General features: G+C 32.2%; 1 protein-coding gene across 1 annotated transcript in view; it reads right to left on the reverse strand.

Moving 5' to 3' along the window:
- Positions 1–819: 819 nt before the first annotated feature.
- Positions 820–26347, reverse strand: part of LOC125177988 — an 83999-nt gene continuing 58471 nt past the window's right edge. The window contains exons 20-26 of the mRNA XM_047880789.1: positions 24375–24653; positions 20487–20652; positions 18307–18488; positions 17678–17680; positions 12065–12280; positions 4029–4153; positions 820–2926 (exon numbers count right to left, since the gene is read on the reverse strand). Of these exons, the coding sequence (XP_047736745.1) occupies positions 2800–2926; positions 4029–4153; positions 12065–12280; positions 17678–17680; positions 18307–18488; positions 20487–20652; positions 24375–24653 (1098 nt within the window). The 3' untranslated portion in view covers positions 820–2799. The remainder of the gene's footprint in view (positions 2927–4028; positions 4154–12064; positions 12281–17677; positions 17681–18306; positions 18489–20486; positions 20653–24374; positions 24654–26347) is intronic.

Consider the following 26347-nt stretch of genomic DNA (forward strand, 5'->3'; position numbering starts at 1 on the left):
AAGCAATAGAAAAGAAAGAAAAAATTTACTTAGTAAGTAAATTTTCTGCAAAATTATAAATTATTAAACCAAGGAAAATAAAAAGTAAAAATGAAATAATGCATATATATAATTGATTCATTAATACACAGTGACAAGAACAATAATATAAAATAATAACTTATTGAGAAATTGAAAATATCAGCTGATGAAAGTAACGGCTGTAGATATTATTCGGTGCATGAATGAAATTTTAGAATTCTTAGTGTAACTGAGGAAAATTTTTCAGGAAATCTGAATAAATTGAGATTAGAAATTCATGACAAAATAAATCTAAATTTTTCTATCCGATTACTTTCCAAAAATGACGAATGCATCACACATATTACCCGACAATCGTCTAATGTGAAAGTATGATAAACTTTGAACTTCATCAAAAAGTAAATTGAAACATCTATTTAAAAGAAGGTAAATTGTATTGAAACTAATAAACAAAACAACTTGAAATGAATAAAAAAGAAAACCTGAAGCGTACTACGTATTTTCCGGAGTAAAGTATACGTAATGTCAGAAGAAAGCAGACTACCAAGCTGGACTGAACACCTTGACTACATACGCTTCTTGCTTGACTACGGCTCTCAATAATCTATAAAGATTTTACTGCATGTTATGTGTCTTATTTTCATACACAATATAATTTATGCCTCTTTCCACATAATATAACCTGGTTCTTTAAGAGCAGTTTAACCAATATTTTATCAAGGTTGTTCATGTTGATGAACGTGAGGGCTGGTTAATAATTTTTTTCCAAGGTCATAGTCTCTAAATATTGTTGAAAATATTACATGAAAAGACAAATAGCTTTCAAAAATGCCAAAAATTGCAATATTTGATATTCCCTGGTCATACCGACCAGGCAATATCAAATATTACAATTTTCTCCGAATCAAAAATGTTAATTAGAATAATCCAGTAAACAAGGCAAATAATATCTACACAGAATTTGTGTAGCGCTACATGCTATTTTTTAAATGGGAATAAAGTTTTGATAAAATCTTCCATGCGATGACACATATACCTTGAATTAGGTACAATACTCAATATGTATGCCAAAAGAAATAAACAGAAAAAAACTATGACCATCAACAGGTAGAGATGGAAGAAAATCTTCTAAAACTTATTGCAAACTTATTCCAGTTGCCAACTAAGAGGAAGAGGGATGTCGAGAAACGACATCCCTCCTCCGACATCCCTCGATTCCACAGAGTTTTTTTCGTATGTATTCCAACTATCTAACCAGAATCGATAATTTTTTCTATATCAATACATTTTCAAAAATAAAACGCGTTCGAAAAATGTCGAGGCTAGATCATTGTGTATAAATGATATCCGCAGTTGTGTTTCAACTTATGAGCAAAAGTAAGTGATTTGCGATAGAATTTTACCAGTAATTAGCAAATAGTACACGCGAAAACATAAAAAAAAACTCGGTGAAAACTTAGTTCAGGAAAGATCGATTAGGAATTGGGATAGGAGAAGAAAGCATTCGTTCGATTGAGAAAAAGTCATTTGTGCTTTGGAAATGGGGATAGATTTTTTTAACGATTATTTAACTGTATTCGCAATATCTGTATTCGGGAAATTGAAGCGATGGTTGGAGGAAATTTTGTTGGGAAAATTGATCGGGATATTTTTACCGGACTAGAGCAAAAAATTTTGTCTATGTTATTGACGGTATGAATTGAGTAGCGTCATCGACAAATGAAACTGGAAACTTACCATTAACATTTAAATCAAACGTTCCTTGATTTAACGAGGTGTCTGTTTAATATGTTTTCACGAGGTGTTATCTCTGGTCTTAAAGTATATAATCTCTTAACCTCTGAGCTATAATCATTATTTCTTTCTTGAGTAGTCATGTGCACGCTCTAATCAAACATCAATATTCTTAATAAATCTAGTAAACTTTGATATCTTCCAAGAATACGACTTGAGTAGAAGTCACTTAAACTTCTAATAAATAGTGACTTAACAAATTCCTTTTGAAATTCATTTGAATTTCTCAGACTTGTAAAAATCAAAACACGTAGGCATCTAGGTGAAGCAGTTTCAAGGGATAAAGTGCTGCAATATTAGGGCAAAATTATTAAAATAATAAGGACTGAAGGCTTGATTATGAACTTCAATGGGAAACTGCAACGTAATTTGAGCATAACATGACAACCAATGTTGACTGTAAAGCACTGATTTCAAGAATAATATGTTTCTTAATTTCAGAACAAAAAGTTTCTTGCAATGAACAAGATCCGCGTTCTGTTTAGACTATAAAAGGCTCCGCTGTTTGAACCAAAAATGTAGTACCATTTCCCTAATTAAGAACCCAAATTTCAGAAAATTTTAGCAGCGTTTTTAATGTTTCACATGACAATTATACGTGAAAATTACTACTGCTGGACGGTGGATGCACCGAAGAGGATACTATCGTCAGTTACCCTTCTAAGTGAACCCGAATTTCAGGAAATTTCAACAGCGTTTTTAATGTTTCACATGACAATCGCGAGTGAAAATTGCTACTGCTGAACAGTGGATGCGCCGGAGAATATACTATCGTAGTTACCCTTCTAAGTGACCCAAAATTTCAGAAAATTTCAGCAGCGTTTTTAATGTTTCACATGACAATCGCGCGTGAAAATTGCTACTGCTGAACAGTGGATGCGCCGGAGAATATACTATCGTAGTTACCCTTCTAAGTGACCCAAAATTTCAGAAAATTTCAGTAGCGTTTCTAATGTTTCACATGACAATCGCACGTGAAAATATCTACTGCTGAACAGTGGATGCGCCGGAGCCGGACAGGATGCTATCGTAGTTACCCTTCTCAGTAAAGAGCTGCTTGTAGTGAGAGTTGCAGTAGAGCTTGCCACCACCCATCGTAAACGTCACCATGCTGCCCACACAATTAACATGGTTCTTAACTATACAATTAAAAACTTATGTCTATGATATTATTTAATTATTATTATTCAATCTTTATCAATTATCAATTTAATTAAAAATTATCAATTAATTAATAATTAATTTTCATTACTGATTAATTAAATTATTAAATATTCTACATTAATTATTAATGTATTTAATAATTCTCTTTCTTATTAATTATTTTATGATAAAACAGTATAACAGTTTTTTGCGAATATGATATGGAGTTTTTCCACGAATCATTGGGGTGTCAATTCCCAATGGTGATTGGTCAATTCCCAATCATTGGGTGATTCCACGAATCAATCATCATTTTTCTTCAAAAAATAAATAATTATTTCAGGAAATAGGGTGCACATTTGGCTCAGCGGGTAAGGAACCTAGCTAATACCTAGCAGTGTGTAACACCAAGCTAACACCTAGCAGGAATAAATACGATTAATGGCATCAGAAGATTATGAGGTGGTGGCAGAAGTTTATGAGCCATGGGCGCCGACATTCAGAACTCTACATAATACATAAATATTTATGAATGAAAAGGGAACTGTGGAAACATTCTACTAATTGAACAAGTAATCACTTTTAAATGCAATATTATCGTAATTTTATCAATATTATTATTACGAGATTGATTGGAAGTAGGGCGAAATGAGCGGATAGAGCTATTTCTAAGGGGTTTTTTACACTACCTGAGAGGGCTGTTACACTACCTGAGAGGGCTGTTATACTACCTGAGAGGGCTGTTACAGTACCTGAGAGGGCTGTTACACTACCTGAGAGGGCTGTTACACTACCTGAGAGGGCTGTTACAGTACCTGAGAGGGCTGTTACACTACCTGAGCGGGCTGTTACACTACCTGAGCGGGCTGTTACACTACCTGAGTGGGCTGTTACACTACCTGAGCGGGCTGTTACACTACCTGAGCGGGCTGTTACACTACCTGAGTGGGCTATTACACTATCTGAGAGGGCTGTTACACTACCTGAGTGGGCTGTTACACTACCTGAGTGGGCTGTTACACTACTACCTGAGTGGGCTGTTACACTACCTGAGCGGACTGTTACACTACCTGAGCGGGCTGTTACACTTGCAGCACTTGAAGCAGGTCTTGTGGATAATCTTGCCCTGGACCTCGAACTTCTCCATCGCGTACACCGTCTTGCTGCATGCTGGGCACTGGTCTCCTCCGCCGCCCTGTGCAATTAATAAAATTTATCTCTCAAAATTAATTTTTACAATAATTAATTTAAAAATTTAAGTGTTAAATTTAATCAATTTTCAAATTAGTTATATTTAACACTATCTTCTAATAATAACTTCATTTGCTGTGGATGTCAGCCTTCATTTCTCTTGGAGGAGTTGAGAAATTTCGAAAAAAGCAAGTGAGGCACAGATTAATCAAGTTTTCCAAAAAAGATTTTTCGGGCAGCTTTGCTTTTCAGAAAATAGAAATATAAATTCTACTTCCGATGATTGAGCGATTGAAACTAGACTAGAACTAGAATGATTGAGTGATTGAAATTGAAATAAGCGGATCGTGTTCATAAATGATTTCAACATTTAAGAATATTATTGATCATTGGTTAGAGTTACTTGTATTATTATATATTATAAGCCACGCCAATGATTCTAAAGTGCAATTATTTTAATTATTTCCGGTAGATCTGTATTATTTTAAAATTAAGGCGCTGAAGTGGTTTCTGCGAGTCTTGAAAATAGTAGATTACTTAGTTATGCTGACATGAATAAATGTTCCACCCATACCCATTTTAGTGCATATTATTCACTTCTTGAACATATAGTTAGAAATCAGTACAGCTATAGGTAATATTATGTTAATTATTTATCAGAGCTATACAATTATAATACTTAACATTCCTATACTTTTCATAATATTTCAGCAAATAGCACATCGGAAAATAAAATGCTATTTAGAAAACAATGCTAATTTAGTAGCGTGAATAGTCACTAGTATTAGAGAATAAGTAGTAGAAATACATAAGAGAATCAGTAGAAAAGAAAAGTTGAAAAGTGGAAAGCAAGGCAACAAATGAAAAATATATAAAATGAAACGGAAACCAAGAGAAGTTTGAAAATATATAAGGTAAAATAGGGTAGACATGGATAACTGTTCGCCAAAAATTGAGGTTCAATTAAACATCTGGTTTCAGTCTACATTTTTAGATGAAATTTGCTATTAGGCACAATTTCTTCTGAATTCAATTTTTTTTGAGGTTGGGGAATTCAACAAAAATTCAGTTTAAAGGTAACGTAGGGTAGAAAAAATTATAGGGTAGAAAAAAATAAATACCGAGCTTACAAATTTTTCTAAAAATGCTGAAGGTTCGACTTACAAAATCTCATTTAAAAAAATACTGGGGCCTTGTCTCAAAATATCGGATACAAAAAATACTGGGGGATTATCTTAAAAAATTAGATTTAAAAAATGTAGGGTAAAGGGAGGGATTTAATCATATTAATTACATCGATTGAAAAGCAAGACGGTAAAAAATTGCGTCTTACCTTAAACCTGCCAGACATGAATTTTATTTGGAGCGATTGTTTGGAGCAGGGAAATTTTCTTTTCGATTCACTTAGTGAAAATTCACTGAATATAGAAAATATAAGAAGAAAACAGTGGTTTCAGTCTCTGTATAACCACGAGAATAATTTGAAAAGTTCATAAAGAAATCAGGAAGAAGAAAGAATAACACAGAGTTAGAGGAAGAAAAAATTTGACAAAAATTAATTCATAATTCAGAAGACAAGACCACGTAGAAAATTTTTCGGCGCAAAAACACCATAGAAAGAAAACATCAATAGAAAGAAAAATTATATGCACAAAAATCGCTGTAAAAGGAAAATTAAGGGACAGAAATTTGAGAAAAAAGAAGGAAGAAAACTATAAAAGATTTAACAATAATAACTAATTGAGAAGAAGACAACATAAATTAGAAAATAAAAATAAGAACAAGAATTGTAATCGAACCTAAAAGATATAAAGCTATGGATCGATCCAGCTCAGTTTTCTGACAGAGAATTTCCACTGCACATTAAATCCAAAAAAAAAAGTAAATAACTTGAGCAGATGCAGTGAGAAAATCAAATAAATTCGAATGTAACTGCTTAATAATATGACACGCAAGAATAGGACGAAAGAAATATTAGATTAAAAAACACAAAAAAATCAACCTGAATTGTTACCCATCGACGGGATAGTGAAACTTCAAATTTTTCAGTTCATAAATTACAAATTTTACAGTAATTTTTGTACTAACCAATTGATTTAGAGGATATGAAGAGAAATCCATTCCTCATAGTGTTTTGTCGGATTCTACAATGCAAAAATAAGATAAAATTTTATTTTTTTGAGGCTCGGGTTCTGGGGGCTCGCCATTTCCGAAATTCATTATAAAAAATGAAAATAACTTTTTCATTATTTTTTCTCAATTGAAAATAAATCAAAAGTAAATCATCTGACCGATACAAACAACCCCTCGCAAGAGAAATCTTGCGCCCTGCAGCATAAATATTTTATATTAAAAATAGCATATCCCTTCTGATATCATTTAGAAAGAATGCAATCGCCACATTAATAAACACACAAAAAAATAAATTACTTGCTTTTACTGTCTACAGAGTTTATCAACGCATAAATGTTCAAGTCGTCAGTTTCCTTTTATTGTAATAAATTTCGTTGTTCTGTTTTCCGACATATAACGAACATAGATGAATAATCCATTGATATAAAATGATTAATGTTTTCACTGTCATAATTATTCGAATAGACGACATGCAATTGCACAATTCTGGACTTGAAAATAATAAATGATTATGGAATAATCAATTCCATAATTGGTTATGTAATATAATTCCCTATAAACATAACAAATTATTTTATAGGGAATTGATTCCGAAAAAGTTTACAAAAGTAATCGACATTAAAACAATTTATTATTTTACATTAAATGCTGCGAGTAATAAAAGGCATAGATTAGCAATTCTTTATTTCTTGTAGAAAATAACAAGATCATGGCCGAATTTTATTACGTGAAGTCAACTTATAAACGCTAGGCTATACAAAATCAACTCAATCCTTAGGACATTACTTTACCTAATCATTAAAGTTTACAAAATTAATATATAAGAGGGCAAAGGAACGAGTTTTGATAAGGAAATTTAAATTTATGAACCGCAAGGAAAAAATATGGGCAATTGAAAAAGATGCGTCAGAATTGAGGAGAATAATTGCGGTAACACAAATAAAACTGATAAAAGATAACTGTTTTACATAATAAAGCTGATGGACATGACGTAAATAAAGAAACGATTCGTTCGGGAGACAGAATAAGCGAAAGAAACGATTTGAATTCGGCAAAAAACATTCAATAAAGTTCAAGCAAAATAGCTGCTTAGATCCAGCTTTAGCAATGCATGATATGTGCAAATTTAAAACTAAAATTAAATATAGAAGGGCGCATAATCAGTTTAGAATGCAAAATAAAAACCAACGAATAACATCTCAAGTAAAATCCTCTCTGGAGTGACACAGCAAAGGAGAAACTGAAAAAGAATTTCGGTGACAAAGAAACCAAAAAAACTTTAGGGTGCATTTTAAACATGCAAACAAACACTGGCACGATAAATGGGCCTTTGTACACACCTTAAATCTACGATTTAATAATTATAAAATTGACCGTCTCCAAGATGGATTGGAACTTAATATAAACGAATGAGTTTCAAGAATTTTAAAGCATTTGAATTTAATTCTGAATAATTAACCCCAAGCTAAGGGATTGAAATTTATCTAACATGAGAGCATTGAAAAAATCTTGTTGAAAATCTTGTATTAAAATTTATCGAAATTTTTAACGGATTTATTAATTGACGGTCATTATTCACATGCTAGAAACGATGGATACGCTAAAATTATTCATGAAGTAGCTCATGAAATGTGTCGTCTTGGAACACTAAAAAATCATTCGTAATTCACAAGAGGACAGATTATGCTTTATCCATAATACGCTTATTTTCAACATTTCAAAAAATGCTCCGTCAATCAAATTTTCAAAACATACACCAGCACAAACAGATTTGTTTAAAAGGTGCAACATTTGCTTCTTCAAATTTTTAACGGATTAGTGTTGAATTCATCTTTACACTGAACTTTACATTGAAACCAATCGTGCAAAAAAAATTATGTATGCAGATAAAAAGTACTTATTCGAAAAAAAATCTGCAATGAAAAATATTGATTTTTAGGCACAGATTCAAAACCAAATTAAACGCAGAATCTACACGCAAGATTATATTACCTCGAATTGACAATTAACAAGCCTATTCACTTATAGTGCAAATCACTAGTCCAATCCTTCTGTCCTTAATTTAGATCCAATTACCTTCAAAACCAGTCACGTCTAGATTTAATCGCGTATAAATGAAATCGTGTTCATGCTTTATTTCAACAAATTTTTGAAAAAACAAAATTCAACAAACAAAATTCAAAGTTGATAATGTGCCCGATTTAATGGGGAATCTCATTAAAGGTTCAGTAAATTTCATAGCATTAAAGTTCAAAATTTAAATGCAAACATGTATATCTAGATGTTTATCTCATTCACCATTAGTTACGATGAATGGATGAATTTCATTTTTAAACCATAATATCCACATGCATAAATGGACCTCCTTAAATCGTCAGTTTTTCCATTTCTAATTAAACTTTCAACCCAGCCTCTATTGACTTGCTATAAATTTCTACAGCGAATAGCTTCATCAATTTTCATTGGTTGAATTCTGTTGAATCCTGAGCTGGCGTAAGAACTGCGGAGCGTAGTTTTCTGTTCACTTCTACGACGTTCGGTGCGGTTTTCGTCTTCAAATCCATCCCGCGTAGGAATAATGCGTAGCAAATGTTGTGTGGAAAATGTTGAGTGGACAATGTTGTGTGAAAAATGTCGTGTAGAAAATGTTGTGTTGTAAATGTTGTGTGGAAAATATTGTGTGGAAAATGTTGTGTGCAAGAAGCTAAGCGGAAAATGTTGTGTATAACCGTTGAGTAGAAATTAGGTTGTAAAGAATGTTGCGTATGTAGGAAAGGCTGCATAGAAAATGTTGTGAGGATATTTTTGTGTGTAAATATTTGACAAATATTTTCGAAACATTTAATTTTTGAGTAATGAATATAAAGTGGAAAATATTAGGTACCCTGATAATGTTGGGTAACAAATGTTGAGGGGAAAATTGGTAACAAATGTTGCGAGGAAAATGTTGCAAGGAAAATATTGGGTAACAAATGTTGCGAGAAAGATATTGGGTAAAAAATGTTGCATAGAAAATGTAGCGTGGAAAATGTTGTGTAGAAAATGTTGAGTAGGAAATGTCAAGTAGGAAGGAAAGTTTAAGTAGAAAATGTTGCATTTTCATTGCGAACAACCAGCCAAGTCCAGGGAAAATCGTCCAGTCATCCTCACTGAAAAAAATATATCATTAGACATTCTATCATTCAGCAACAATAAAATTTAATTTCAGTAAACAGCAGATAAATTTATCATCCAAGTGTTTTAAAATCATTTCTTCACTAACCAATGCTCTTGCAATTAAAAAACTACTACATATTTTTCATGCAACATGCTGCATTTATAGATAATATATTTGATCGGGAATTTCAAAATTTAGTTAATTCTATTCGACTTTTTCTATCAATAGCAGATTATTAAATATCCATCCAAGAATAATTTCAGGAAAAAATATCTCAATTATTATCTAATTGTAACAGCATCCAGAATTGTCGAACTTCATTAAAATAAAGCTAAATATTATCTACAAACTGCATTAATAAGTGAAAGGTTAGACATACCTGTTAGGCAGTTAGATTCCAGCATCACGGTTAGAAGGTTGCTTGTTAGGTGCACGTCACAAGGTTAATTATTTTTTAATTGTAAACACACACAATAACACCGAAATGGTTGATTGTTTCCATTATGGTTACTCGAATGATTAATTGAACACACGACAGTTGATTGCTTCAAGAGTTACGTCTACTGATTAATTGAACATACGAAGCTCGTTTACACGACATTCATTTCTAATGGTTTATTAAACACTCGACAGCTTATTGTTTCCATGACAGTCACGACTAATGGTTAATTGAACACTCGACAGTTGATTGTTTCCATGACAGTCACGACTAATGGTTAATTGAACACTCGAATTGTTTCCATGACAGTCACGACTAATGGTTAATTGAACACTAGACAGTTGATTGTTTCCATGACAGTCACGACAAATGGTTAATTGAACACTAGACAGTTGATTGTTTCCATGACAGTCACGACTAATGGTTAATTGAACACTCGGCAGTTGATTGTTTCCATGACAGTCCCGACTAATGATTAATTGGACACTAGACAGTTTATTGTTTTCCATGACAGTCACTTTTTAGTTGAACAGAACACTCGACAGGAGATTGTTTCCATGACAGTCACGACTAATGGTTAATTGAACAATCGACAGTGTGTTTCCATGATAATCATATTTTATGATTAATTGAACACTCAACAGGTGATAGTTTATATGAGTCAAATTTCATAATTGATTCAACACACGTCAATTGATTGCTGCACGAGTAACGTATAATTTATAATTGAATTCTCAATAGTTGATTTTTTCCATGGCTTTTACGGTATTAAGTTCCGCGAACTGCTCGTGCCAGGTTAATTGAACACACGATTATTGTTTTGATTCTAGGAGAGTCTCGTTTAAATCCTAATTAAATATTAGACTGGTAATTAATTCCACAAGAGCCTCAACTCTGTGTTAATTAGATATTTCATCCATGAGGACATGAGGGTCTCGACTCGCTGTTAATTGAAAATATAGCACACGTCTAACGAATAAAAATTTCGAAGTATGAAGAAGAAGGATTGAAATTTATGATGAAATGATTTTAATAACGAATATTGAGGAGGAACAACATGAAATTTTAATAAATTGGAACAATATTTCGTGCGGAGAAGAAATTTTCCAAGCCGACTGTTGAAAATACATCTATATTTGACTAAATTTCTATATCAAGCCCGCAATTCAATAATATTTTATTATAACTTGAATAAAAAGGCCGATAATCAATTCGTGTACATATAGTTCAAGGTAATTGATTGAATGTGGCCAGTAAAAAATTATATGTATGAAGATAATCTGTTTTATGAATAAAGAATGTTAGTAATCAACTTCGTCAAATGGTGCAAATATAAATAAAAAGATCCTCGTTATAATATACGTTATTCATAACGCAGACATTCTCATAAAATTAATGTTAATGTTGGGAGACATTCAGTGTTTGACAATGTTATTGGTGGCAAAGTCGTAGTCAAGAGGTAAAATTAAATGTTATGGTTACTACGGGACCAGCCGACGAAAACTTCTATCAATTAATAATAATTTCAGTACCAATGAATGAACGGTAAATTAACTTACACATTAAATTTCTTGCCAATCAATACAACATAAAAATTCTGAAAACGCGACTAAAGGAGTACTACTCTCATCAGAAGCCAAAAAGCAACTGAAATTGAATTAATGCTGATGATCTCGTAATCAAAGCCGTTACAACGACATTTGCCTGGAGGTATAAAACAGCGTTGAAATAACGTTGAGACAACGTTGAAATAATGTTGAAATAACGTTGAAATAACGTTGAATTAGAGTTGAAATAACGTTGAAATGACGTTAAAATAATGTTAATATAACGTTGACATAACGTTGACATAACGTTGACATAACGTTGACATAACGTTGACATAACGTTGATATGACGTTGATATGACGTTGATATGACGTTGATATGACGTTGATATAACGTTGATATAACGTTGATATAACGTTGATATAACGTTGATATAACGTTGATATAACGTTGATATAACGTTGATATAACGTTGATATAACGTTGAAATAACGTTGAAATAACGTTGACATAACGTTGAAATAACGTTGACTAAACGACGTATCAACGGAATCAACTTATAACGTTCTCTTTCAACGCCATTCACCAGGAAAGAAATAAAGCCAAATTTGAAAAAAAAAAAATAAATAAAAACTCACCACAAATCTGTTGACTTTGGCCCGTTCCCTGACTTGTGGCTTGGCCGCTTCTTGCGCCTTCTCCTCGAACATCGCCTTAAGGTTGCGCGCCGTGTCTAGAGAAGGCATCGCTTCTTCATCCTCGACGCCGTTGCTTTTATTGATGTCGTTGTGACGGTCAACTTCTGCCTCCCACTTCTCGAACTTAGCGCGCAACTCGGCAGCTTTGCGGGCACTCTGTGTCAATGTGAACATTTAGAGTAATGTTCAGATAATAAATTATATAAAACTATTAATTAGTTAATCAAACCATAATTGTTCAGTTAGCATGTGTTTTTTTGCTCGGCAGCCTTAACGGGCACTCTGCGTTAATGGAAACATATGAAGTAATGTTTAGATAATCAATTATGTATAACTATTAATTAATTAATCAAACAATAATTGTTCAGTTAAGTTAACGTTGATTAACATGGAAGTTTGGTTGGCAGCCTTACGGGCACTCTGCGTCAATGCAAACATTTGAAGTAATGTTCAGATATTCAATTAATACAACTATTAATTAGTTAATCAGGCAATAATTGTTAAATTATCATTTATTAATATGTAAGTTTAGTCGACAGCCTCACAGGCACTCTGCGTTGTACGTTAATATATAATTACATGAATATTTAATTCAATATATGACTCGCATTCCACGAGCATTTTGTATGTAACTTTGGGGGTTGTGCGATGGTTTTAATGGTTTAGTTAAAATAACGGTCGTGTCTGCCATTTTTATATATTATGTGTGATACGAAAAAATATGATTATTATTTAATTAGTTGATTAATGAAACGTTTAAATACGTATAAATCTTGCAAGAAATTTATAATGATCTGAAACGACATGTTCTGCAAATTGGCTAAAGTTACATAAACTGTTTTAATAGCATATATGTGCAATATTAGGGTTCAAATAACATGTACATTAACATTAGACATTTCAAGAAGGTTGGAAGAAAACATTCTGTGGAATGAATGGATCGCCTGAAATTGATACATGCAATTTAATTTATTATTGTAATTAATTAGTCTATTTCGTGACGCAACCAAAATTTTAGTTCCAAAATAGTTCAGGGCAATGCCAACATTTCTAAAAAAAATACTTAATGATGCGAAAGAAAGACAATCATTGGAGGAAAACAGCATTAGCTTCAGAAAAATTGCATGAAAAATTGCGAAAAGGCAAAAAAACATTGCATGGGAGAAGATGAAAAGAAGACGAATAGAGAAAAGAGAGAAAAATTTTATAAAAGACTGGATCTATATTTTACTAATGACAGCAACATCATAAGAAACAGAACGAGCAGGTAAATCAAGCAGGTAAACGAGATAAAAGTTCTAGGCCAGATACAGTCAACCACAGTGGCAAATTCATAAGCTGTTAGAAAAAGGCAACTACAGTTGCCACTTTTTTCTACGTTCATACAAAAGGATCAAGTTTTCCCGACTGCTACATTCCACAGAAGCGCGGGAAACTGACAGGACACACAGGACACACAACATCCTATGCATCCTTGCTACCTTTCTCAGTCTGTATAGAGCACTAAAATAATACAAATTAACTTAGGAAATGATGAGCAAGAATGGAGGTACTGATACAAAAAATTTCAAGGAATAATGAAGAAAGATTTATAACAACGAAAACAATGAAAAGCTAAAATAATTAAAACGTATCGGATAAACGACTAGAAGTTAGGTTACAATATGAAAATAAAATAATGAAATATAAGAATTTTCAAATATTTTTCTGTTCTAAAACAGTTATTACAAAAGTATGATCACACAAGGCGACCCAGAATATTTCAAGCGGAGAAACGAAGCTTACTTCTCTGAATCATCACTACGTCAAATTCAAACATACGTTTCCTAATGACAAATTTTATTTGAAACACTTGAACAAATCAATTTAATTCACTGTTTTACATATAAATTCTCCCCGTACTATCACCAGGCTCGATGAATGAAATCAGGAGCACGATTATTCAATCATTTATACACACCATTGAATTGAAAAGACTAGATGAGAAGAGCTCTAACCGCACTGTGCCGAGATTCAGGGGAGACTGTCTCGCAAGGTTGTGTACGTAAATACATACGCTTGTTTTCATGTACATTTTCATGCATGTGCATTTGTGTGTGTGCGTTTATATGCTCATGTGTTTGTGTTTGCCTAACATAAGAATAGCTTTGGTTCGTTCATGAGCATGAAATGTCAAGATAATGTTATTGAAATCAGGAAATTGTTCTACCTTAACCTTATGAAGCCAAAAGATAGCAGAAAAATCATTCCCGAAAATTTTGGGTACTAAAAAATACAGAAAAAATAACCAAGTGTTCACAGCTACACAAGATCTTAGAGACTGAGGAATACAAGTATACAGACACACGTGTTCTCGTCTCAGCTCTGATTACTCTGTATGAACACAGCTTCAGCTAAATGCTCGCGTCACACATGTGCAACACACACATGAGAGCGAAACACATGTACAATACACACAAGTACAAAACGCACATGTACAACACACACATGTACAAATCACACATATACAACACACACATGTACAAAACACACGCGTATATGAGAAGCTGAAGTGTGAAAGTATATACATTCCTAGAGTGTTAAATTTCACACATCAAATGTTAAGAAAAACATGCTGTTAAAAATCTGAAATCTGGAGCAATTGAAAATTTTAGCACCTTAAAAAAATTACTATTTTCAGCGAGCAATTTGACCAGGAATAGAAAATAACGGCAATGATCCAGTTATACTGTAAACTAATTGAAACATGAAAATTTGTTCTCTTCCGAAATTAGAGAAAATTTCAGAAAAAAACTCTCATTGAATGAATTCACAATTAATTTACTGAATGTATTGGATAAACTTTTATATTGTCTATTCCAAAATCAGGATCATTTAGCATTTTAGACTAATAATGTAAAAAAATTAAAATTGTTGAACTGGGTCAAGAAAATTCAGGTCTCATTTGTATTATCGCGACCGGAAAGAATCCTCAGTAAAAACAAACTCTCAGCCAGCAACAACAACTGCAGCAATATAGGTTAAAACTGCCACAAAACTGATGCATAAATCAATGGTAAAAACAAGCTACAAATCAACGAAAATAGCAAAAAATTCAAGCGAGGCATCAATTGATATTGCAATAGTTGATTGCAATAGTAGTAATTATTGTTATCGTTATAATTATTGTTTGAAGCACTAGCGATGCCAGTTACGATTAACGGTAACTAGTTAACTAATACAGATTAAAAGACACGTAACTAAAATTGATAAATAGAGCAGTATAGCGAAGCCAGTTACGATTAACGATAACCAGTTAACTAATTAAGTAATTAGTTACCTAATCAATTAATTAACTAAATAGAGTAGACGAGCCAGTTACGATTAACAATAACTAGTTGACTAATTAATTAACTAAATAGAGGAGTAGACGAGCCAGTTACCGTAGAGAAGTAACTAGTGGTCCTGTTGCTGCAGTAAGTGTAGACCAGTCGCAGGTGAATTTTAGTTTGAATATTAAATCTAGTTTTAGGTGCGTGACTTGTTACCTAACTTATCTACTTGACTAGTGATTTGAATGAAGGAAAAGTGAATTCTAAATACGAGGATTTTACTGAATTCAAACGAAACTGTATGCAAACTATAATACAAATGAATGAATTAATATCGAATATTGATCAAGCATTGATCGAAGGAGGAACTCATCATTTGAGTATGCATTATAATAAAAAAAATTTAAGTGAAATAAGTATTTAAGTCTGAATAAAGTGATTAAACGCTTAACCAAATATTTGTCTAAATATCACAAGGAAATGGAGTAAATTATTCATGATTGAAAATATTTAAAGCAAGATTGTTGAGTATTACGAACCAAATTAATTAATTATAAAGTCGTAGGCGCAAAAAATAGTGTCTTGAATTATATAATTAGAAATAATTGTTAACGCCTACACGGGGATTACAACAAATATTTTTCACGTCAGAAGCAAATCTCGCAGCAGAAATAAATAGCAACACAGACAATAAATATAATTATTAATTTAATATACAAAATGATGAGAGAGATTTTGTCTTGATTGAAATTCGATGAAAGATAAAGTTATTCAGAAATTTTTTTGAATTAGCAGCCAATTACCCAGGATAAATGGTGAAGCAAGTTAATGAAAAAAATTAGTTTAATTATTTAATTAAACATTGATGAACTTCATCAATCGAACGCACGGATGGATAATAGTAGAAATGTTAATGCTTCCAAACGATAGAACACAAGAACAAAAGTACCACAAAAAAAAAAATAGAACAAAAAAGTAGAAAAAAATCGTTCGTGCAAAAACAAGTAACAACTTCAAAATATTCAATCATAATGGGTTATATAATGTATGAATAGTTTTAGTAGCGATTACGAATAGTGCTTTTTATTAGTTTGTAGTGCATTTTACTAGGATATATTGCATATTTATGTATTCAACACAAATTTTTTTTAATAAATCTAGACAAATTTATTAATTACGCGTTACTTTTTCAAAATTGAGTTATTCATTTCTAGCATAATTTTTTATATTATGAAGGTGCCTTGAAATTATGATTTTAAATGTGATTAAAAACGTTCTCAGAACAGAAATATTTTAAATATCGAAAGTTTTTAAGCTTTTCTTATAAATTGTTTTTTAAAGACGGAGATGGGCAGCGATATATAAAGAAGAGAATAATACAGCAATTAGTTAATGATTCAAGGCATGGTAAATAGTTAATACGGTTAGTAAAGACATAGTAAACTATTGGAAAAAAATTATAAATGGATAATTTTCGTCTTATATTAGGTATTATCTAAATGATTCAATACCAGTGTTGGCTCATTAACTTTGAGTACCATTAATCGCCCCGTCATTACAAATTAGTAAACTTTAAAAAGTTTGAAATTTATTATCACTGAAAGTCAATAATACTTTATCTGTCTATTTGCGCTACAGACTGCATCTTGATGTGTATTTACAATGCAATATCGTGATGAGATTGCTAATAGGAAAGCGATCGACTAAAGGTACCAGTAATCCTGGATTAAAAGTCTACAAATTTTTGACCAAATCTTAATAGATTTATTGGGCATATTTTCTGAGGCCGATGATTTATTAGGAAAAGAAATGCATCTACGAGAAATAATCCATAATCCGACTGAAACTTCATTACTAAAATGCAAATTGAGTAGTTTTCGGGATCATAACTTCTATATGTTAAGATCTTTGCAAATGTTTTTTCAAGCTTTAAATTCAATCGATAAAAACCATGATTGAAAAACTGCAAGTTCGTAAGCACGAAATTTCGTTAGTAGCAAGCAGCACCAAACTCAGTATTTGCGCTCAACGAATTTGTGTCCAGTAAACACTCGTTAAGCACATCTTTATTCGTTCAAAGAATTTTCTCATAAAATATATTTGAAACACCAACGAAAAACTTCGTACAAGACAGACGGCGAAATAAAATATGGGGATATAAACATACGAGTAAAAAAACCTCCCGGTAATTTTGAAAAAAAAAAAATACTGTGAATTACATACCACCTCGCGGCTCACTTACCAGCTGGTAAAGAATGAACAGAAAGTAAAGTTAGACTTGTATGAGAAAAAGTCAATTCATGTTTTCCAATTGAATTTGAATTTAGAAAGATTTCACCAAACCTATTATAACATTCAAAGTTTGTTTAATATTTTAGAACATAGAAAAGAATTGAATTTCAAATATTTCTATGAAATTACTAGTATTATAGCTAGAATTTTCTATTAGACTCCATGTTACAAGTCGAAAACGTTTACTAATTTCTGAATATGCACGAAGGGTCATAATGATTAATTCTTTACATTATATAGTTAGAAATTTTGTTTTGAATTTTGTTAACATAGATTAACATCCTACTGCAAAATTTGATTTGATAATCAGACTTCGGTTGGACGTGTCTGTTAAATCGTTATATCACTTCCAGCAACATAATAAACCTCGAGACAGTTTAGATCATAACTTTATTAAGCTAAGAATAGACATAACTGATAGTTTTCCATCTATTCCATCAAAGAAATAAAAAAAATATATTATTTAGCAACCGAAGGCCACAACTATATTGAATTACGAATAGACAAAAATTTTTGATATGGACTCAAATTGAATGTTATATTATTAATAAATATTACATAGCTACAGAACGCACTAACCATCTGTAGAAGTTCATCTTTATACGGAGCTTTTCCTGGAGCACCGCCTTCCTCATCTTCCTCTTCGTCACTATACTCGCCTTCTTCGTCAGTGTACTCGCCTTCCTCGTCAGAATATTCATCGTCGTAGTCTTCCCCTTCTGGTGGTGGAGTAAAGCGGTGCAAAGGACGAGGACCTATATCTGTTTGGTTGCCACGCAAACGAAAAGAAAAAACGCAGAAACAAAATGTTAGTGAAGCTCCACCCCCTAACAAATTCAGAGTCGCCCCAGCTTCTGGTAATCCAAATCAGAAGCTGCCGCGTCTGTAAAATTCAGAGTCGCCCCAGCTTCTGGTAATCCAAATCAGAAGCTGCCGCTTCTGTAAATTTTCACTGGGACGTTCGTAAACCAAAACCTTGGTCCCTTGCTGTTGAAAGTCAGAAGTGCGTAAAGCTTGCTAGGTTAATTGAAATTAACCGAATTTTCGAGTTTAGAGCGTCAGAAAAATAACAATTCCATGCGAGTTTAACGTATGGAGTATGCTGATTCATGAACCAGAAATTTCATTTGGTATATAAATCTAATTTATTTCTGAAGTTTGTCATCATTCTTTGGCGGCGCGTGTTATAAAAGAATGAAATTGATGGGATTTTCAGTATTTTTGAGGCATCAGAGGATTGCAAAATTTTCAACGAGGATAGAATTTGAAAATGTTAAGTAGGAAATATATCAATGAGAAATTATTTTGAATTTCCTATTGGCGCCCACTTAAACGCACTTATGACCTTCAATCAGATACTTTCGTATTGTTTGTTTATTTAAATTTATTTTCAGTTATTTTATAAAGAGAAATTCAATTATGATTATGACACAGTATGGCACTATTAAGCAAATAAGCTATGTTGATGTAAAGTGTTAGCAGGATTGTAAACTAAATCGATTTGGCGGACACATTTTGAACGAAGCTGAATTTCATTGCACGGAAAAAAAATATACACAAATGTGTGATGTGGGCAGAATCAACTCTTTTTAGCGAGAAAAATTCTAAAAGTGTTTATCAGTAAATTCTAGCAAAAAATTTATCACTTTATTAACAAAGTTTTTTGTATGCTATCTCATGAATTATTTTTATTCAAGTTCACGTAAGAATTCCGGTTTTGATAGTTTTAACAAGTACAAAAATTTACGATTTGTTCTATTTCGATCCTTAGGAGAATTTAAGAAACTGGACAATATCTTATTAAAGAGAGTTTTAAATTATTATATTTACTTGATTGAGATCATGTGAATGAATATGTGGAAAATTAGAGTAGCTGTATTTGATGATTATGTTGAACAATTGCTTCGTAGTTCAAAGTTAAATGTTGTGAGTAATTTAAAGGATTTAATATTTAATACTTTAATTTCAACAATTCATTCCATTATTATTATTATTCACACATAACGAGCATAGCTCATGACAATATGAAGCCATAAACATATGTAATAAATTTAAATCTAATTGTGTTATCTGAAGCTGAATAAAGCTGAATAAACATGCTTGCAAAAATGCGTGGCAAAAATCTATGAATAAAGATGCGGCTAGAAACTGATCTACCATTTGAATAAATATATTAATTAATGAAATAAATATAATGCAATTCAAGAAGCAAAGCCAAATTCAACGAATCATCACTAAAAAATAATTCACGTCATAAAGTTTTTCCACTGCAAATTATATTTCTTCCAGCAAATTGAAACCCATATCCAAGAAAAATATTAAATAACAGGTTTCAAATACACATGAATATCCTAGCTATATAATTCAGAACGCGATTTAAATACTTGTGAATAATCACTGAAAAAATAATTCACGTCATAAAGTTTCTCCACTGCCAATTATATTTATTCTGGAAAATTAAAACTCATTTCCAAGAAAAATATTAAATTACAGGTTTCAAGTACACGTGAATATCCCAGCTATATAATTCAGAGTACGATTTAAATACTTGTGAAATAATGACTAGTTACCTGATTCTTCTTCATCATCCGCAGACGTGAATATCCTAGTTATGTAATTCACAATGGATTTAAATACTTGTGAAATAATGACTAGTTGGTTACCTGACTCTTCTTCATCATCCCCAGCTCCCGTACGCGAATATCCTAGCTATATAATTGACAATGGATTTAAATACTTGTGAAATAATGAATAGTTACCTGACTCTTCTTCATCATCTGCAGCTCCCGTATTCCTGGCTTCCATTTTCTTGAACATGGTCAGGATGGATTTTGTTTTACGGCAGTCGACCTCGTCTTGGTAATTGTCGGTGCAGCGAATCAGGTTGGGATCCCTGCCCAGTTCTACGTCATCGGTAGCGAGACCCTGTAATACCAAATTAATATCAAAAATTGATATATTACTATCAAAATTATTGTATAAATATCCAAAATAATAATTAAATATCAAAATTGATAGATAAATATCAAAATTTATAAATAAATATCCAAATTGATAAATAAATATCCAAATTTATAAATAAAGATCCAAATTGATAAATAAATATCAAAATTGATCTATAAATAGCATAATTGATCATAATAATGTGAATAAGTGAATGGGTTATTACTGGTAAAGTTTTGAAAGAAGGTCGTGCTACTCGAACAACTCCGTATTCGACCGAGAACTGAAATAGGTTCGCGTTATGCTAGGTTCTTTGAAATTAGACATTTTCTGTAACTATAAGGCAATTACTTTATTTGTGAAACAATATTTTAATTTAGCAAGATGTCTGATGGCTCTAAAACCGGATATTTTCATCCATCCAATGCGTTTAAATAATCAGGTTGTGACATACTCTAATAGATTATCTAATAAAATCTCTTAATATCTCCATTCATCATAACTGAATTAAATATCAGGCCATTTTTAAACAATAATGATTTTGTTTTCGCATGATACATGAGAAATTCAGAAAAAATGTTTGCAAAAATATTTCAGATGTTCAGAAATCACAAACATATTAAAAAAAAGCCAAAAATTTTGTTGCATTAGTGGCAATGGACGATATTTACGATTAAATAGGTAGTAAACAATAAATTACTCATTTATAATTTAGTTCTGAAGTTCTATTTCTTCAGAATGAGGTATGTTGTATGAATCAAAGCATATGCATATAGAGCTGAAAATAATTTCGATTAAATATAAAAAACAGTACAGCTACCTTACTCTGCACACACGTTAACAGTTATGTTTAATTAAAGAATTTCTTTGTTCCACACTAGGAGGATATTATTTTAGAATAAATTTCATTGCCTAGTATAAACTTTAGAATGATATATACAATATACAATAATAATGTTGATTGTATATATTATTTCAAACGAACAATCACGTTAAAGACGAACAGTCCTGTTAAAACTTTGGCTTAGTTAGCAGGACAAAAGTATTGCATATAAGTTCATCAAGCCACAATTTGAACACACTTTGGAAACATTTAAATTGTTAGTTGGATAAGCACAAAAACGTTTAACAAGTATAGTGACATTCGAGTTCCCCGCCTGACTCATACATGCACAAATAAGTTGGAATGACACGAAATGCATATGACAAAGAACCACACACTATGAAAATTCATATAAAAACTAACTTACAATTCTGCCAAGAACATAAATAAAATCAGAAAGCTTAGGCTCCCTTGAAATTTCCAGTTCTATTCCACGTATTTAAGCAATATTTTATTAGCTATAGTGTTCGTACGTATGATGCAAATTCTACAACAATGTAAGTTGATACTTTTGTAGATTATTATGTTCTTCAATTTTTATTATCTGAAATCAAATTATACACTCAAAAACCATTGCATTCAATTGCAAACAAATCTTCACACACACTTAAATTGCCTAACAAAAATTATTTGCAATGTATGCCATATTTAGTAGAACAAACTTCAGAAACTTCAACTTCTTAAAAAAAAACTCATTGAAGTCGGAGAGCTGAAAACGTGGGATTTTTTTCGTTTCTACATGCAATTAATGAATTTAATTTGAATGTTGAGCAATTGCTTTATAAAACATTATCGCATTATATAATATGAAAGGAGCCAACATTGCACCATTCAATACTATTTCTATATCGCATATACATACTTATTGAACTTAATATACAGGAAATTTAGCGCAACAATACTCAGACAAATTATTTTTACTAAGGGAATGCATTTAAATTGTGCAAAATGGCCAATTACTTTAAATGTAAATGTTCGAATACGAAAGAAATATTTTCAGTTCAGCAATTTTTAGCTCATCGTTAAAACAACGATAGTAATAGTTCTTCAGATTGAATTTTACATGAAATGCTTTAGTCAAAGTCAAAGCTAAGTATTAGTGAAAAAATCTCATATTCAGAATCGATATCATAAGGTAAAGTTCTAAAAAATAATTCCAAATCATTAATAATTGAACTGAGAATAATTTCAGATAGAATTAATATAATTTTAAGTAGTAAAACAATTTGTTATACATACGATTCCAGACGACGTTTGGGTGAAGAGAAATCTCGGAACCAGTAACTCTTTAGATATTATACTTCATTTCATTGTCTTGAAGCGACGAAGAATAAGAATTAAATATTTATCGCAAATAAATAATTAGGAGTAATGTCACACGTATTAATCATCATGTTGATGATTAATATAATATAAACTGGATTCATTCAAATTTATCTTGGCTAAATTTATAGGTATGGGTTTTAAAACTGCAAATAGTTGAGTGAAAGTAGCAGCAGACAAAATTTTTTTATGGCATCACACCTCAAAAAAGTTTTTTTAACTAGAGTAGTTTCAGCGACATAATCTCAAAGCATAATCTTATCAAAACTGAAAAAATAATTAATAAACCTAGATTATCGCCTATATTCCCGCTTCGTAGTAATTGAAAACTGTAAATTTATTTACGTAAACATGGACAAAGGAACTAAAAACATGTTAACTCACGACAAACGTTCATGATAAATGCCTACGTAAGCTAATGAGTATTTCAGGCTTCTTATATACTAGACTACAAACTCATTAATATGCCAAAAATTCAATTCGACTTGATACTACGACGCACTAATCTAAAACTCGATTGTTTGACAAAGGTACTTTCATGAATAATGCTCATGCATCGTTTAAATTGTATCCGCAAACATATTTAACGCACACAACGAAAAATTTTATTAGAAAATTAATTAATAACGTCTTATTCAAGATACGGTATAATATAAAATTTCAATCTTCTTAGCTGGTATTAGAAGAATAGGAATAATCATCCATCAACACGAGGCTGGACAGGTAAACTGAAAGTGACGCCCATGAAAAAAGCTTTAATTCAAATATGATTTCACTTCGCTGTTAGGCGAAGCATGTGCTTGGTGAGGTAGAGTCGCAAAAAATTTTACCTTATCACAATATCGGATACATTTTTCATCGCAAGTATTCCTGCATCTCATTAGTGACGTGGAGGTGAATTGCTTTTTGTAGAATGTAGTTGCCAGCAGATGATTTGCCATAATTATACAATGTACTTGCCAGCAGATGATTGTTTACGGAGACGGCAATAAAATTCTACAAAACCCGATTTGAAGGAAGCTTACGTAAATATTAAAATATCAGAGAAATCACCAGCCACTAATAGGGCACTTATTAGGGAGACGCTGAGTGCGAACAACCGCATCGCTGGTCACGCTCGTACATAATGACGAAAGAATTTAGAATTTCAAACACCGAAACAATGCAAATTAATTATAAAAAGTAGGTTTTTGAGATGGGTCAAAATAATTCAGACGAGACGTAAGGGAGGTGTTCATTTAGATTCGGTTTTAATGGATGCAGGGAAGATTAAAAATTCAAAAAGGTGATAAGAGGAAATGGGGAATTCATAACAAACAAAACAGCAGGGTAACGAATAGCGCGTTTCAGAAAATACCATCAAAGAAATTTATTGCCAATTAATAAAATTATTTCAGGAGAGAGATAAATTTCAGCTGGATTCGAAAAAGGGACAGGGGAACATAATTCGAACAAAACCAAACAAAACATCTAAAAAAGGCACTCGACCAGAAATTACCCGAAGCTTGCACACAGCACAATTAACAGCCATGCAACGTCTCATGGTTTTGGCCACCAGTTCGGGCGGCAGCTCGGGCACCTGGGCCTCTCGTGGTGGCGTGATGCGAAAAACTTTTCTCTTGCGCTCGGCTTCCTGCTTCTGACGTTGCTCGAACGTCGCGAAGAACATAAACTTGGAGGCCAAGTCCTGGGTCTCGACTTGTGGGTCGTCGTCGACTGCGTCATGACAACGAACGATGTCCCCGGTTGGAGTCTGAGGTTCGTGCAGTCGTCCAGCCTGAATTTTTCAGGGGTTCGTGTGCGAATTGTGAGTGATTTACGAATTATTGGGTAGGTTGGGGACTGGTTTCGTACTGGGTATTGCGTGCATGAATTGTGAGTGAATTTACAAATTATTGGGCGGGTTGGGGACTGGATGAGGTGGTTTCGTACTGGATATTGTGTGCACGAATTGTAGTGAATTTACGAATTATTGGGCGGGTTGGGGACTATGTTAGGTGGATTAGTAATTGTGATTATGCGCACAAATCGAGAGGGAATTTACGAATTATTGGGCAAGTTGGGGACTGGTTTCGTACTGGGTATTGTGTGCACAAGTTTTGATCGAATTTATGAATTGTTGGGCGGATTGGGGGGTCGGATTTTTTGCGGAGATCCTGGAAAATTTGTTGAGTTCCATGGAAGAAAAGGGGTTTGAATATTATTCTTGCTCAGTCCAATGGAGGCATGGAATGGGGTAGGGATGAACTGATTGGGAAGAAATAACTGAACATTTTTGAGAGAATTATAGACGAGTTTCGCTTGATTTCCGAGTCCATTGAAACTGAATTGCGAGTTTCGTTCGTTTTTTTTAAATCAAGAAGTGGGTTTAGACGACTCACTTGAGATTGCAGGATTGTAGGTCGTTGGCAAGGAGCATAGAATAATAAATTGATTCTTTTATACCAATTCAAGTTCGAATCGATAAGAAGCCAACATGTCGGTCGGATTTGACGAAATAATTTGGTCGCATGCATTTTAGTACTTTTCAATGTAAATTTTTGAATTGAGATCAATTCAAATTAATTGTCATGAACCCTGAAAAAACATTCTAGCTTTGCACGAATTCTACTTACGATCTAGCCAAGTTCAATATTTATTGCGTATAAAGTTACTTTAGATCATTTCCATTTGTTTCTATCTCTTGTACAAGTAATACCATTAGATGCATGCAAATAATCTTAGTAAAGTAGCTTAAAAATTATGAACCGATAGGAGCTGTAATAATGTGAATTATATTTACGTGCACTATAACCGAGAAACAGTTTCATGCAATTTGACAATTAAATTCAGAAGCATTAAAATATTTATATATTTGCTACGAATGAAAATATATTCAAATAGGACGACATTACAATAACTGCAACCAAGTTTTATTAACACTGGTTCGCCATTTCACCAGAAAATCAATATTTCCTTCATTTCATCTTTTTTTGTCTAATTCGTTTGAAATGATGGAAATTTTGTCATCTCTGTCTAATTCCAAAAAATTGTAAACGATGGATGCTAATTCACTGTCAGCGCCACCTCCTTAAATGAAAATATTCAACGTATCACCTGATAAAAAAAAATTAAAAATTAAACTAAGAATCATTAATGAATTTTTAGTTTGTACATAAAATTTAATAATCAAAAATATTCCAATAAATTTTGAAGTAGGATTATTAGACCTCACTGCAACGATCCTGTACATAAACCCATATAAAGAAATTTTCTCTGCTTCACAATTAATAACATCTTATTACCCGAAATAATCAACAAAATTACTACAAAACATTTTATATAATATGAATAAAAATTAAAAACTAATAGATCACATGAAGAAAATTTTACACGATTCAGTTTCACAATTAATTACCTCTAATTACCTGAAAATAACACAATTATTACAAAAGAGTTCATATAAATATAAGTAAAAACTAATAAATCACG

The sequence above is a fragment of the Hyalella azteca genome, unplaced genomic scaffold (genome assembly GCF_000764305.2).
Source record: "Hyalella azteca isolate HAZT.00-mixed unplaced genomic scaffold, Hazt_2.0.2 contig764, whole genome shotgun sequence".
Classification (NCBI taxonomy): domain Eukaryota; kingdom Metazoa; phylum Arthropoda; class Malacostraca; order Amphipoda; family Hyalellidae; genus Hyalella; species Hyalella azteca.